At 59.4% G+C, this 14,549-nt stretch overlaps 2 protein-coding genes across 5 annotated transcripts in view; one reads left to right on the top strand and one right to left on the bottom strand.

The window, feature by feature from the left end:
• The window catches only part of LOC129541667 (uncharacterized), a 29,425-nt gene extending 20,997 nt beyond the window's left edge, over positions 1–8,428 (top strand). Inside the window, exons 2-10 of the mRNA XM_088835016.1 lie at positions 766–871; positions 1,925–2,025; positions 3,456–3,651; positions 6,159–6,279; positions 6,638–6,839; positions 7,343–7,464; positions 7,716–7,754; positions 8,011–8,080; positions 8,230–8,428. Coding sequence (XP_088691142.1) covers positions 766–871; positions 1,925–2,025; positions 3,456–3,651; positions 6,159–6,279; positions 6,638–6,839; positions 7,343–7,464; positions 7,716–7,754; positions 8,011–8,080; positions 8,230–8,359 — 1,087 coding nt within the window. The 3' untranslated portion in view covers positions 8,360–8,428. The remainder of the gene's footprint in view (positions 1–765; positions 872–1,924; positions 2,026–3,455; positions 3,652–6,158; positions 6,280–6,637; positions 6,840–7,342; positions 7,465–7,715; positions 7,755–8,010; positions 8,081–8,229) is intronic.
• PAQR6 (progestin and adipoQ receptor family member 6) lies at positions 8,393–14,530 on the bottom strand. Of its 4 annotated transcripts, XM_055403746.2 has the most exons (9): positions 13,338–14,530; positions 13,131–13,241; positions 11,841–11,916; positions 11,263–11,390; positions 10,925–11,130; positions 10,690–10,816; positions 10,205–10,301; positions 9,880–10,030; positions 8,393–9,560 (listed from the first exon to the last, which is right to left on the bottom strand). In XM_055403746.2, the coding sequence occupies exons 3-9, from the start codon at positions 11,889–11,891 to the stop codon at positions 9,286–9,288; spliced, it is 1,035 nt and encodes a 344-aa protein (XP_055259721.2). In that variant the 5' UTR covers positions 11,892–11,916; positions 13,131–13,241; positions 13,338–14,530; the 3' UTR covers positions 8,393–9,285. The 4 variants fall into 4 exon arrangements, with proteins under 4 accessions (XP_055259721.2, XP_055259722.2, XP_055259720.2 ...); XM_055403747.2 differs by lacking the exon at positions 13,131–13,241; XM_055403745.2 differs by lacking the exons at positions 13,131–13,241; positions 13,338–14,530 and adding an exon at positions 12,511–12,584.
• Between the last annotated feature and the right edge of the window lie 19 nt (positions 14,531–14,549).

Genomic DNA, 14,549 nt, shown 5'->3' on the forward strand with positions numbered 1-14,549 from the left:
TTTTTAGGAGTAAGGAAACCTCTCCCAGAGGCCACATACTCTGTCCTAATGCAGCCCATTAAGGGCACTGGAAGGACCAGAGATTCTCAAAGGGAGGGTCACAGACCAGCAGCATCAGCATCGCCTGGGAGTTTTTTCAGAATGGGGGTGGGGGCAGTGGTCTGAGTCTTCATCAGCCCTCCTGGTGATTTGGTGCTTGGTAAGGTCGAGTTTCGGAGAAGACAGTGGCACCCCACTCCAGTACTCTTGCCTGGAAAATCCCATGGATGGAGGAGCCTGGAAGGCTGCAGTCCATGGGGTCGCAACGAGTCGGACACGACTGAGCAACTTCACTTTCACTTTTCACTTTCATGCATTGGAGAAGGAAATGGCAACCCACTCCAGTGTTCTTGCCTGGAGAATCCCAGGGACGGCGGAGCCTGTTGGCTGCCGACTGTGGGGTCGCACAGAGTCGGACACGACTGAAGCCACTTAGCAGCAGCAGCAGCAGCAAGATCAAGTTTAAATACCGTGGCTGGTCCAATTGTGACCCACCCTTCAGTGGGAGACACCTGAACTCAGCTGGGGCTCTGCTGAGAGGGAGTGGGAGACTGGAGGGGCTGAGCCATCCTCAGTGACGAGCTGCATATGAGACTCTGTCCCCACTGCCGTTAGCCAGAGTCATGCAGGAGACAAGGCCTCGAGCCCTGTGATGTGGAGCAGGGCTGCCCAGGCATCAGCTGATGACTCTGAATCCCCAACCTGCGCCTTCTCTCCTCCCACCAGCTTCCAGAGGTTCACTGATTGTTACAAGTGCTTCTACCAGTTGCAGCCTGAGATGACACAGCGCATCTATGACAAGTTTGTAACTCAGTTGCAGACTTCTATCCAGGTGAGTGGCAAGAATCCCCGCAGGTGTTCTTGGTTCAGGTCCTGTCTCCAGGTCGTCAGCCCTCTGAAGGCAGGGACCCTGCCCTCGGCCTCCGTCTGCCCTCAGCCCCCAGGATGGTCCTCTGTGCCCAGCGGGCTGCAGTGGCCACCTTCCCTTCCCTCCAAACGACGTGGGTGTCTTGAATGCCCCTTCTCTCCTGTCCTGTGTTGTAATGGTGTTTATAGTTGCTGTCCCGCCTGACCTTGGGAGCTCAGCGAGGGCAGGCCTGGTTCTGCTTCTCTGTTTCTCCAGCACCTGCTGCAAAGCCTGGCACAGAGGAAGCATTTAGTAAATGGTTGAATTCACAGGAACTTCATACTGGAGGGGGTACAGGAAAGGACAGGATTCCATTAAACTCTCTCTGGGGAGTCTCAGTTCCATGCTGTCACACTCCAGGATGGGCCTTGTTAAGCGTCAGAATGTATGTGTGTTGTCTGCCAGGGGTGCTCGGGCGTGGGGATAACTGCAGGGGCTGCAGTCTTCAGAGATGATGGGCAGGAGGGGAGTATTGCTGCAGGCTCTTTAAAAAAATTTTTTTTTAACTGTGCTGGGTCTTTGTTGCTGAGTGTGGGCTTTCTCTAGCTGTGGAGAGTGGGAGCTACTCTCTAGTTGCGATGCTCGGGCTTCTCGCTGCAGTGGCTTTTCTTGTGGCAGAGCACGGGCTTTGTGGCATGCAGGCTTCGAGGTGGCAGCTCATGGGCTCCAAAGTACAGGCTTGATAGCTGTGGCACACAGGCTTAGCTGCCCTGTGGCATGTGGGATCTTCCTGGACTAGGGATTGAACCGGTGTCCCCTGCATTGCCAGGCAGATTCTTAACCACTGGGCCACCAGGGAAGTCTTTTAAAATGTTTTCTGTGTTGTACTTCCTTACTTATAAAAGTCACATGTAGGAAAGTTGGAATGCTTGTATGAAGACAGAATTTAAGTCAGCCAAAATGTTACTAAGCGCCGTTAGTAGTTCAGCATATGGAATTGTCTAGTATCATTATAGCTCCTTCCTGTTTTCCCTCCAGGAGGAAATCTCTGAAATCAAAGCTGAGGGAAACCTGGAAGCTGTCCTGATTGCATTGGACGCGATTGTGGAAGAAAGCAAAGACCGCAAGGAGCCAGCCTGGTGAGAAGGGCGTTGCCTGCTCCCCTGGCCACAGGCAGGCTCATAGGGAAAGAGGCAACATTTCAGCATTTTTTTTAAAAAAAGAAATTTATTTGGCTGTGCTGGATCTTTGTTGCGCAGCATATGGGATCTACTGTTGTGACCCGGGATGGAACCTGGGCCTCCACTGGCCCACCCGGGAAGTCCCAGCATCTCAGCGTTTTGAAGGAGCTTTTCTGGTGCACCTACGTGCATGAGACTGTGGGCTCTCGGCCCTTGAGAGGACCCTGTGCCAGGGACAGGTGGAGAGGGCCAGCACCAAACAGTGACCCAGCACAGAGAGACAAAGGCAGAGCCCCTCTGGGGAAGGAGAGCTGGGGGCAAACACCTGTCGTCCTGGGGGCTGAGGTGACTGGGATGAGCGAAATCTTGCCAGGCAGCTCATTCCAGGACCCCTGTGGGCAAGAGGGTAGAGGGAGTGGGATGAGGCAGAATGGAGACTTCTGGACTCAGGTTGGTTAGTCTGGCCCAAGCATCTGGTTTCTATTCATTTGTTCATTCAACAAATATTTTAGGAGCATTTACTATCCGCCCAGAACTGTTCTTCATGCCAGAGGTTTGGCAGTGACTAAGACATGGAAGACCTGCTGTCCTGGAGCTGTCATTCCGGGGGCAGACCCGCTGCCTGGCTGTCTTGGGCAGGAGGGAGAGGGGCCCCTGGGGACAGGAGTGCAGAACCGAGGCCACCGAAACCACAAGTGGCCTGAGCTCCTGCCTCCATTCTCTGCCTAAGCAGAATCCTAGGTCAAAAGGAGTAAAAACCTTTTTTGTGCTTTTCAGTTTAATGGTTTATGATCTTTATAATTGAAGAGAATTACCTTTTATAACTGACAAAGGATTTTTAAAGAACCTACAGTGGCTTCTATGCCCCTGCCCATCAGAACTGACCCATTTCCTCACTCTGGGCACTAAGAACCCCTTTAATCTTGCCTTCTCAGATCCGTCTTTCCTTATCTTCCCATATCTTCCCACGCTAGCCAGCCATGGCCTCTTGGGGTCTGGGCCTGCTCTTGGGCCGCCACCCCGCCCCCATCTCTCCAGCTCACGGTCTGATAGCGGGACGCCCCAGTAAGGCGCGTGGTCACGAGCCCTGGAGGGGCAGCGCTGGGGAGAGCGCATGTGGGTGACAGGAGGAAGGCTAGGGTGCGGACTAGTGAAGAGGGGAGAGGCGGGCTCCTGGGAGCGGAAGCTGAGGGACAGGGGTCAGCGTTCCCTTCTGGAGCAGGAGCCCGGAGATCGGGTTTGGGAGGGAGAGGGACCACAGGAGAGGCCTCGAGAGGCAGCTCAGCTCGAGGCTGAATGTGGGCGTGCCACCTGGGCTTGGAGGAGAGACCTCACCCCACCACCCCACCGCCGCCTCCTCCCTGTCCCCACCCCTGCGCCCCCTGCAGGCGCCCCAGTGGGATCCCCGAGAAGGACCTGCGCAGCGCCATGGCGCCCTACTTGCTGCACCAGCGGGATGCCCTGCAGCGTCGTGTGCAGAAGCAGGAGGCTGAGAACAGGCAGCTGGCAGACGCTGTCCTGGCTGGGCGCAGGCAGCTGGAGGAGCTGCAGCTGCAGGCCCAGGCCCGGCAGCAGGCCTGGCAGGTGAGCGCCCCAGCCTGGCCCTCAGGCCCGCCTTCCCCTGTGGCAGCTGAGGGGAAAATGGGCCCAGAGAGAGCAAGTGGCGGCTGAGGGGTGGCTTCTCCGTCACGGTCAGGGTCAACACGCCACAGCCATGGCGGTTCGGCTCCATGACACTGCCCAGTACCTTTAAAGCGTGTACTGTAGAATGAGTTCTAGAGTGTCAGCATACCTACAACATAGGCCCCCTGTAACAAAAGTGTGTCCTTGAGGGTGAACTCTGTTCCTGAAAGTGGCCGTAAGTCACTTGGGGCCAGGTTGGTAAACAAAGGGAAGGGGTGATCAGGCTGGGTGGCACAGACCACAAGTGTGGCTGCAGAGTGATGAGGTGGGTTTCCTTGCTGGCTCAAAACATGGTTCCAGAAGAGGGTTTCTAAGTGGGGCTTGAACCGTGGCCTGCTGTTGGGACACCATTCAGATGTCCAGCTGATGTCTATTGTGGCCACTTGACAGCTTCCTTCCTGGGGCAAACCCTCCTGATCCTGAGCGGGATAGGTCCCCAGATCCGTGGCTCTTGGTTTCCCTGGTCTTCTCCTCCCAAGACCAATCGGGGAAGCTGAAGGCCGTGCCCCAGCCTCCACAAGGCACTGAGCCTCAGAGAGGCAGCGGTGGGAGGGAGGCTGTGTCCTGCTCTGCTTCCTCTTGTCGTCACTCCTCAGCCTCCTGCTGTGACGCACTGGCCCTGGGGGTTCACTGTCGTGCAGCGTCGTGCTGTGCAGTGGCCCCGGTCTGCACGGCAGGGCCCAGGATGGGCAGCTGAGGCCCTCAGCCTGGTCCCGTCTCCTGGGGCGGCTTCCATGGCTCAAAGTTGTCTCGGGCGCTCTTAGGGCTGCCTTGCTGGGTCCGCAGGCTGCTCTGACATTGCCACTCCATCACTGTGAGGCCAAAGGTCATTTTCCTGACTGGGCTTTGGTTTCCAAATTGGCCAAATAGTGATCCCCAGAGCCCTGCCAGCTGTACATTTGGTGCTTCTATTGTAAGAGGAAGAAGGACGCACCCTGCTCTTAGAGCCACACCTCTCCTATCACAGTTGCAAATCCTAACCATTGTCTGACAGTGCTGAGTCCTGTGAGCCCAAAGAGCCCTTTTTACCACAGTTTCCATGTCTAGTCCAGCTGAAGGGCTTCCCCGGTGGCTCAGTGGTATGATCCCTGGGTTGGGAAGATCCTCTGGAGAAGGAAATAGCAACCCACTCCTGTAGTCTTGCCTGGAGATCCCTAAGGACAAAAGCCTGGCAGGTTACAGTCCATGGGGTCGAAAAGAATTGGATACAGCTTAGCAACTAAACCCAGCTGAAAGTCCATTTAAGAAAGCTTCTCTGCTAGCAATCTCCACTGAGATCAGAGGGTCAGGGGGACACTTTAGGGACCTTTTTGAAGGTCAGCTGTTCTCTGTGGAGGCCCAGCCTAGGTGGAGCCCCAAGCCTGCCACCCAACCTGCCATAAACACCTGCTGAGTGGGGTGATTTCCCCACTAACATGCCCTGCTGGGCCCATGACATGAGTTACAGACACCTTCCATATCATCCTGGCGGAAACTCAGGCCTGGAGTCAAGGACAGTGGAGGAAAGGGGTTTGGGTTTTCTCATCTCCCAGTCTGTTCTCTCTCATTGATGTCAGGCTCTACACAGAGAACAGAAGGAGCTGTTGGCCGTGCTAAAGGAGCCTGAGTGAGGAGGAGAGGGCCAGACCCAGGAGCAGAGGGCAGTCAAGGTCAAGGGCCTGTGGTCCAGGATGCTGGGCCTGAGCGAGCTGTGTGTGAGAACAGTCCCTCAGCAGTGATGGAATCGGCTGGAGAAGGAGGTCTATCCATTGCTGTTGTACTTTGGGGATCCTTGGGGCCAGAAACACACACGACGTTGAGATTCCTCCATTTTCTCCTAACTCGAGGACTCTTGGCCAGCTCCCGCTGTGGGAGTCAGGCCCGTGCTTCCTCTTATGTAGGTCTGGGCCAACCCGCCACCCTACCCCCGTGACGCACACCGCCAGTCCTGAGCCCGCCCTCGGACCTGGCTCGGGGATCTGTTTCCAGTCTACTGATTGCCCCCTTGCTGGCCAGCCCCAGGGGCCCCTGCCATGCTCTCCCCACATCCGCAAATAAACCTCCTCCACTGCACTGTAATCTGAGGGTGCTTCTTCCGCCTGGGCCTCTCCCAGGACTCTCCCAGGCCAAGATTCCGCCCTGGACTGGAGTCCTGGCTCCGACCGAGGTCTTGGTTGCAGGGCTGCAAGAAGTCTTGGGGAGGTCAGGTGGGGGCTGTATCTGACCATCATGTACAGAAGCGCTGGGAAGCCCCTTGTCACAGAAACCAGGACCCTTGTCCCTGAGGCCAGGACAAGCCTCCACGGGGTGTCACTGTCCAAGCCAGCCCACCATTCTCTTCCCCTTGGGTTGATTCTGAGAGGCTCTGTGGTGGGCCCTCCAGAGGGCTGGGACTTTGTCCTCTGGCTCCTCACGCCCCTCTTCCCCAGCCAGGGCCACAGGGCATCTGGAGAGACTTGGCCAAAGGTGGGGTGGGTGCCTCCTCCAGACGGGAGGGTGAAGAGGGTATGGGCGAGAGCTTCACCCTCACTGTGGACAGAGGCCTGGCTGGTCTGTCTGGGGGCAGCAGACACTTGGGAGATGTCAGGGTGGTCCCTCTTCACAGACGCCACCCCCTGAATTGAGCCAGTGGCTCCTCTCTCCTGGAGGTATCCAAACACCCAGCCGCAGGTGGGGGTGGGTCAGCAGTGCTGTGTCTGCCAGGTCTCCACTCGGTGAGCGGCGGGCGGGTGAGCACACCCCTCTTCTCCAGCCGAGCTGAGGCAGAAGCAGCTCTTGGGTTTTCCAGCTGGATATTCTGTCCCTTAGAGGACAGGCCCCAGGGCTGGCACTGGGGAGGCTGTGAGGGCAGAAGAGCATGGGGTGGTCAGGAGCCCAGGGCTGCTTTGCATCTTCCTGCCCCTCACAGACCCTGCGTCCCCACCTGTGAGGGGCGCGGGGAAGGAGGTCTTCAGCTTGGGGCCCACCTGGCCGGTGGCAGACAGAAGGGCTGTCCTCAACATCAGGCCCGGCCCCACCGGTGTTGGCTTTTGGCTCCTGGCCCCGTGCTGCCCCAACCCCTTCCCCTGTCCTGATGCCCAGGGCCTGCACAGAGCCGAGCCGCCCCCGCAGTCGAGGCCTCTCTAGGACAGGGCTCCTCGGGGCGAATGAGGGCATCTGTCGGCAGGCCCGCCCTCCCTGGGGTTTGGCTCCTGCCCATGGGGCCAACGGTGGAAATCACAGTCTGAGAGGCTGCAGCCCAGCTCCACGTGATTCTATTTTAGACCCCCGGCCCCCCTTCCTCTCTAGGCTCCCCATCCTCCCCTCCCAGCCCGCCCCACCGATGGCTCAAACTGAGGCTGGGGCTTAGAGGGAGAGTAGGGGCTGGGGGACCTGGGGCGACCCCACGGGGAGGAGCTGGGGACCCTCTCTGGAGGCTGGCAGTCTCGGATTGAGGTGAACCCTCCTCCATCACTCCCGGGGCCTGCCCAGGGAGCCACAGCTCCAACCACAACCTCCTCTGGGGTTTGGCCGACAGAGCTGAGGCGGATGAGCCCCAAACAGCCCTGGCAGACTCCCCCATGACCCGCCCGCACCCCTGCCTCTGGGGCACAGCCCAGAGAGTATAAAACAGCTCTGGAGGCCGGGAGAAGCAGACTGGCCGAGTCCACGCAGCCGCTAACAGACACACCATGAGAGCCCTCATGCTCCTCGCCCTGCTGGCCCTGGCCACACTCTGCCTCGCTGGCCGGGCAGGTGAGTGCCCCGCCCCCGCCCCCGATCCAGCCCGTGGGAGCTGGGAGAGCGAGTGCCACGGCCTCCCCGCTCCTCACCGCTTCCACTGGCAGTGCCTGTGACAGTCTAACTAGCTTTCTGTAGTCTCAACCCACTGGCCCCCTTCTCTCCTTGTGGAGAAAGAGGAGGGAAGAGCAAGCTGCCAGAGGCAGGGGGGCGTGGGAAGGGCCCTAGGGACAAGCAGGGGTAAACTGGGCTCCTCTTCCTTGCAGATGCAAAGCCTGGTGATGCAGAGTCGGGCAAAGGCGCAGGTATGAAGTGGGCCAGACGGGGGCTATGCCCTGTATCCCCGAGGGTGCTGCCCACTCCCCGTATCCCCGAGGGTGCTGCCCACTCCCCGTATCCCCGAGGGTGCTGCCCACTCCCAGCACCCGCTCTTTCCCGAGTCCCCTCAGTCCCATTCTCCCCTCCTGCTCCCTCCCATCTGGCTCTCAGGAAGGCCAGCCTGCTCCTCACCTTATCCACCCAGACTGGGAGCCACCTGACCCCTGCCCCTGTGCTCCGCAGCCTTCGTGTCCAGGCAGGAAGGCAGCGAGGTGGTGAAGAGACTCAGGCGCTACCTGGACCCCGGGCTGGGGTGAGAGGAGGGGAGGTGCTGGCCAAGGCCCTGCACCTGCAGGTGGGCTGGGAGGAGCGGCTGCTGTGGGGGGCCCTGGAGCCCCAAGTGCCGCGGGAGGAGGGCGGGCATTTTGCATGGAGGCTGATGCCAGTGTGGTGGGTTCTCAGAGCCCCAGCCCCCTACCCAGATCCGCTGGAGCCCAAGAGGGAGGTGTGTGAGCTGAACCCTGACTGTGACGAGCTAGCTGACCACATCGGCTTCCAGGAGGCCTATCGGCGCTTCTACGGCCCGGTCTAGAGCTCGACCTCGCAGCCCTGCCGACTGGCTGGCAGCCCCCAGCTCTGCCTTCTTTCCAGGACCCCTCCCCTCCCCATCATCCCCGCTGCTCTAGAATAAACTCCAGAAGAGGAACTGGGGCTGTGATTCTTTGTCCATCTGTGGAGTGTGAGGAGGAGGCGTTGGGACAATGGGGAGTGGAGCCAGAGGTTTTACCTTTTTCAGTCCCAGAAAGTGTTTCTCAAAATCTCTTGTTGAGTTATTTATTTATCTCTGCCTCATTCCAGAAGCATTGAAAGTGGCTTCCTAAAGTCTAGCTAGGGTTCTCCTCTCTAGCCCAGCACCCTCCCGCCACCTCAGCCCACTGCCCCATTACACACCCACACAGACCAGATCGCAGAGGCCTGGATACAGCGTCCACGGTTGTGACCAGGACAGATGCCCTCACTGCCACAGGCCAAGAACTGCCGGCGGCCAGTGCTGCCTGGTTTGGCGCAGGGGCACGAGCGGGCCACCCCAGCCAGGTTAACAAGCATTCAGGGTGGGCCTGGGTTAGTCATGTTAGTTCTTCCCTGGGCTGCGCAGAAATTCCAGGAGCACCAGAAATGGGACCAGATAAAAGCACCCAGCACCTCCCCACCGCAGCCTTCAATGGCAGGCGGGGCAGCTCCAGCCTGGACACAGGCACCTCCCCTCTCAGACCCTCAGCACTTCCCACCCCCATCAAGAGCCCCTCCTTGAGCCTCCTGCTCTTTACCAGCCTCCCAGGCCCTCTCCTCACCTTTGGCTTCACAGTTCCCTGCTCATCTCCATGCTCTGTCCTCAGCCACTCTTGCTTCCAGGCTCAGATGTACCCCCATCTTATCAGGCCTGGGTCTGGGCTCCTCCCCTCCATGAGGGCCTGCCTGGCCTCTGCCTCTTTCTAGGGCAGACTCAGAGCTGGGACCTCACTGCCGTTTGGCCTTTGTAACCCCCTCCAGTGAGCTAGCTTGCAGCAGGGGGCATATACTGGGGGCCCGAAATAGGGAAGCTGTGAAAGCGGCAATGATGAGCAAGTTCCCGGCCACTGCCAAGCCCAGAGTGGCCACTGTGCCTGCCAGGCCTAGGGGCGGTTCCTGCGTGGCCAGCCAGGCTCGGCGAGATCCCATATCAGCCAGCACCGCCTCCAGCTGGAAGTGCGTGCCCAGCACTGCACAGATGTGGAATAACTGGTGGCTGTGGCCTGTGGGGAGGGTGGGCAGGTGAGAACACATACCCCATCCCCAAGGCTGCCCCAACTCATCCTGTGATCCATGGTGAGCATCCCATCATCTGGGCCTGCTACTCCCCCAAAACTGGGAATAAGAAGCCCAGGGTTTCTTAAGGTTCCCAGAGTTATCAGCCACTATGAGTGAGCTGCTGTTCACAGAGCCTCTGGCATACGTGCTGCTGGTTTTGCTGTTAACCTGAGGGCCCTGCCAGGAACACTCTGCTCAGTTCACTCAGGGCTCTGGGGAGCTGTCCCCCTGACCCCTCCCGGGCCAGGCTGGGTCTATGCTCACCGATGTAATCGAAGCGTCCTGGAGCCAGCCGCTCGGGCAGATGAGAGGCAAAGAGGAAGCCGGTGAGCAGCGCACAGACAAGGTGGTAGACGTGGCTGGTGCTCAGCGCCTCCTGCCCACAGCTGCGGCCCCTGCCCCAGCATAGCCCCAGCTGGCAGAGGAAAAGCAGGGCTGGGGCTGGACATCATGTGTCTGGGGTCTGGTGAGGATTAGGGGGTGCACAGCTGGACTGGATGCTGGGCTAGGAGGGTGGGTGGCAGGGTCAGGGCTCAAGGGGGAGGGACTGGGCACCGGGAGGGTCAGGACAGGAAAGCAGGAACCTTACCCGGTAGAAAAGCGGGAGGTTGTCGAACAGAAAGGGATAGACGAAGGCGGCCGAGCGGAGGATCTTACTGAGCCCAGGGCTTTCTAGCTCTGGGAACCTGGGAGGCAAGAGGGAAAGGCTGGTCACCATCACTATGCTGGGATGGGGGTGAGGAGAGGGCAGGGGACCTCTGGCCAACATGGAATGTCAGTGTAGCTTAGTGGCTTCAAAAGCCCTTAGGCCCCGTAACTCCTCTGTAAGTGACAACAGCTGCAGAAGGGGGCAGACACGTGCCACTTAGGCCGCTGTGGGAGAGACAGAGCCGGGGTGGTGCTGGGGCACAGGCTCTGGGCACACTAAGTCCTCAATAAACGGCCCCATAGTCACTAGTTTTGTTCAGGGGCAGTGGGGACGCAGGCACACCCAGCGGTCCTGGGTGTCCAAGTGTTTGCGGGCGCCCTGTTCTGTCCCTCTGCCTTCCCCTTCACCACTGGCCAAGAACCCACCGGGAGTAGCAGGAGAGGCCGGTGCACAGGAAAGAATTGAGTGCGGCGGCGGGCACAAAGAGCTGGTGCAGGCGGCTGTGCAGCCAGGAGGCCGGCATGGAGTAGGCGGCATAGGGGAAGGCGCAGCCTGGGGGAGGGGTGGGGCGGGAACTGAGGCCCCGCCCTAGGACCCCCGTGCCACACCCTCGCCTTGCCCGGAACGCCCCTCCCCCTGCCCGCCGCCGGTGGGGCTCACCCAGGCTGTAAAGGCTGAGCGCACCGTAGTCCAGGAAGTAGCAGATGTGACGCACGCGGGGCGACATGGAGCTGAAGGTGTGCGCGCAGCACGATGCAAACGGGTAGAGGCAGGCGGGCAGCAGGAAGACGAGCAGCGGCCAGTGGTAGGGCTCCGACCGGAAGCCCAGGCCTCCCGCCAGCGCCAGGAGGCGCCACAGGAAGTACCTGCGGCGGGCACGTGCTCAGGCCAGCGGAGCCCCGGCGACTCCCACTGCAGCCCGTGGGCCCAGGCAGCCCTGGCCCGCCTGAGTACCCCCTTGAGCTCGAGGCCCAAGCCTGGGACAGAGCCTCCCTCACCAGGTGGGCAGGAAGTGAGTCCAGATGTTGACGGTCTCGTTGGTCATCTGGAAAGAGCTGAGGACACAGTCCAAGGCCGAGCTGGTGGGGCGGCGGTAGCCAGACATGATACCATCTTCCCAGAACACCTAGGGTAGTGGGTGGGGCGGGGTGGGGGGAGACGAGGGGAGTCACTGTGCTCCACCCTTTCTCTCCAAGAGAGCTCTGGAAGCAGGGTTGAAGGGAATGGGCTGGAGATCACCGTGGTGCCAAAGCCAAACTAAATCCAACCCCATCTCACCGCACGTTCCAGTACCCAGAGAGCAGGTGAGAGACAGAGAGGCAGAGGAAGGGGACAGGATAGGATAGGGCTGGGAGTCGCTGGACACATGGCCCTCTGAGGCTGGGGACTCCGGATAAAGCAGCGTTCTGGGCTCCAGGAAGCAGGTCGCAAACCCTGTTCCTTAGAGAACAGGAGCCCCACACCAAAATGACAGGGATAAGAGGTAGCCTGTAGCAAAGATTTCTTGCACTTGCACAAAGAGAAGCACCTCCGCCCAGCCAGCGCCCTGGGAAGTAGGAGTTGGTGAATCCCTCACCCTGGGGACCTGGTGGACTCGAAGGAGTTGGGGCAGCTTGAGACTGAGCATGGTGGCCCGGCACCTCCACGTTGACCTGGAGACAAAGGGCAGAGGGGAATTAGGTATCTGCCCCCATCCATGAGTCCCTTTTCACCCAGGCCCAGGCTGGACCCCATCCCTGAGTCCCAGGGTGGGCTGTGTACACGCATGTGTGTAGTGGTAGCAGGCCACCAAGCTGCTTCCTTCAGGCCTGGGGAGGCTCTCCCAGCTTCCCCAGTGGTCATAACCCCAGCCCCTCCTCAGCCTAACCTGGGGGCATTCAGTTCCCCCATGGAGAGGGACTGATCCATCAAGGAGTGGAGTGGCCTCCTCAGCCAGAGGCTGCCTCAGGAACCCTGGATCCAAGTCCCTAACCCCAAATTTCTGTCTCAGAAGAACCCTGACTTACAGAGGACAGCACAGAGAGAGCCCAGGCACACCACCACCACCGCTGCTGCCACCCGAAAGACCCTTGGCCCCCAGTGCCTGGGCTGAGCACAGAAAGCTCAGGGAGCTTAGGAAGAATTCTGGGAGAGGCCAGTGGGACAAGGAATTGGGGGAAGCCTAGCTCTTCGACGACTACACTTGCACCCCCCGGAGTGTTCCAGGTCCCTGTCCCTCCTGAGCCCCGCGCCCTTCAGCCTCAGACCTGTGTGCTGCCTCCGGGTGGCCGCGGCTCTACTGCCCCGCCCGCCTCCCAGGCCGCCTCTCCCAGGCACATTCCTTGGCACAAGTGGAGGGGCTGGGCTACCAGGGTGGGTGGAACTGCCACGGGAGGAGGGAAAACAGGACACCCTGCCCACCTCTCCAGGCCAAAACTTTCCAGCCCAGACCCACCCCTCTTCCTGCTGCTGCTGCTTTGCCTACTCCATGTTTGCGCCTCACACACTCTGGGCCTTACACAGCCAGCCCGAACCCCGAGCCTCTGGCCCTTGAGCTGGGTGCCGGGGACCCTGCTGGACACAAGGCAGATCTGGTCCCTAGTCTGCACCCCGGCTGAGCTTTAAGGTAGATGACCCCAGGAATTCCGGGGCCATCCAGTGATTAGACTTCCCTTGTGGGCTACAGTCCCTGGGGTCACAAAGAGTCGGATGCAACTGAAGTGACCTAGCATGCTGGTGATTACGACTCCGTGTTTTTACCACCGAGGGCCTGGGTTTCATCCTTGGTCCGGGAACTAAGACCGCACAAGCCTCGGAATGCATCCAAAAAACTACCCGGGATAGATGACCGACCCTTCCCAAGAGGGGGATGGGGGTCCTGACCTACCCTGAGTGCAGCCCAGCTACGTCAGGGAGGGCTGGGCCAGGACGATCCTGGGGCCCAGCGCCCCTCAGGGTCCTCCCCTCAGCACTTGGGTCAGGTCTCTGGAGTAGTCAGCTGTAGCCAAGGAAATGGGAGGGTGTGCAGCTGGAGCAGGTGCGTTGCCTCTAGTCCCCCAGATTGGGAGTCTTGGTCCCAGCTGAGCTTCCTTACCCAGAGCTTGACGGGCGCTCCTAAGCCAGAGGGTCGGCAGGCCCGGGGCTCCACGGGCGGAGTCCCTGGCTCTTGCCAGCCGGGCCAACGGGAGGGAGAGGAGCGGCAGGCAGGCGGGCCAGGCCTGGGCGGGGTGTGGGAGACAAAGGGAAGCAGGGAAACAATCCTAGCCTTGTCCAGCCTTCAGGGAGCAGCGCAGGGTGGCCCAGCCCCATTAGCAGGCAGCTCACTTAGCCTCTAGCACACAGCCAGCCCCTCCAGCTTGACCCCACCCCACTGAGAGCAGACTGCCCAGAAGAGGCCCAGGCCCTAGCCAGGAGGCAGTCAGGGCAGTCTGGAGCGACCCCTCAGCCCGGGCTGCCCCATGGCTCCAGGGTTCCAGGCTCTCCCAGCAGCTGATGGACTCTACCTTAGGCTGGGCAGAGGAAACCCACCCCCAACTTTGGATTTTCCAAAATCACTTCTCACTGTGCTTTGCTGCCTTAGAGCCTGGTGCTAGACAGAATTCAGAGCAAATGCATTTGGTAAATAGTTTAAACCACGAGGGGTTCACCAAGCTTCTCCACTCCCCAGACACACAAGAGGTGTGTCAATCCTAGCGAAGGGACAGGTGATGAAGACTCAAGAGGCTGGTTTCAAGATTCACCCTCATCTCTGTGAGACTTCCCCTTGACTCAGAGGACCCAGCTGAAGACCACCAACTGCCCCCAGGCTGTCACCTTCAAAACAGTTAACCCTCGAACATGGGTGTGAACTGCATTTATAAACAATTTTTCACTAAATATGTACTCAGTGAAACATGGTCCATGTTTGAATCATGGGTGTGAAACTGGGTACAGAAAGCCAACTGCAGTCATGTACAGATGCTTGACTATATGGGGTCAGTGCCCTGAAACTGCATGTTGCTCACGGTCATCTGTATAGCCTTTGCCTATCAGCCTTGGGCTTCCCTGGTGGCTCAGCGGTAAAGAATCTGCCTGCAATGCAAGAGACCTGGGTTTGATCCCTAGCTCAGGAAGGTCCCCTGGAGTAGGAAGTGGCAATCCACTCGTGTTCTTGCCTAGAGAATCCCATGGACAGGCTACAGTTCATGAAGTCACAAGAATCGGACATGACTGAGCAACTAACACGTCACCTTTGTGAAGGTACCAGCTCAGTGCAGTCAATGAACTTCACAGCTGTCAAACCCGCTTCTGGAGTTTGTGTTTCAAT

This window comes from Moschus berezovskii, chromosome 4 (assembly GCF_049115385.1).
Source record: "Moschus berezovskii isolate FMDL1 chromosome 4, NW_MosBer_1.0, whole genome shotgun sequence".
Taxonomy (NCBI): Eukaryota; Metazoa; Chordata; class Mammalia; order Artiodactyla; family Moschidae; genus Moschus; species Moschus berezovskii.

Coding starts and splice junctions, on each gene's coding strand:
- PAQR6 (XM_055403747.2), bottom strand. CDS start 11,891: ATGCTCAGTCTCAAGCTGCCCCAACTCCTTCGAGTCCACCAGGTCCCC. Junction 10,302..10,689: donor GGCCTCTCCTGCTACTCCCG/GTGGGTTCTTGG, acceptor CTTGCCTCCCAG/GTTCCCAGAGCTAGAAAGCC. Junction 10,031..10,204: donor ACCTCCCGCTTTTCTACCGG/GTAAGGTTCCTG, acceptor TTCCTCTGCCAG/CTGGGGCTATGCTGGGGCAG.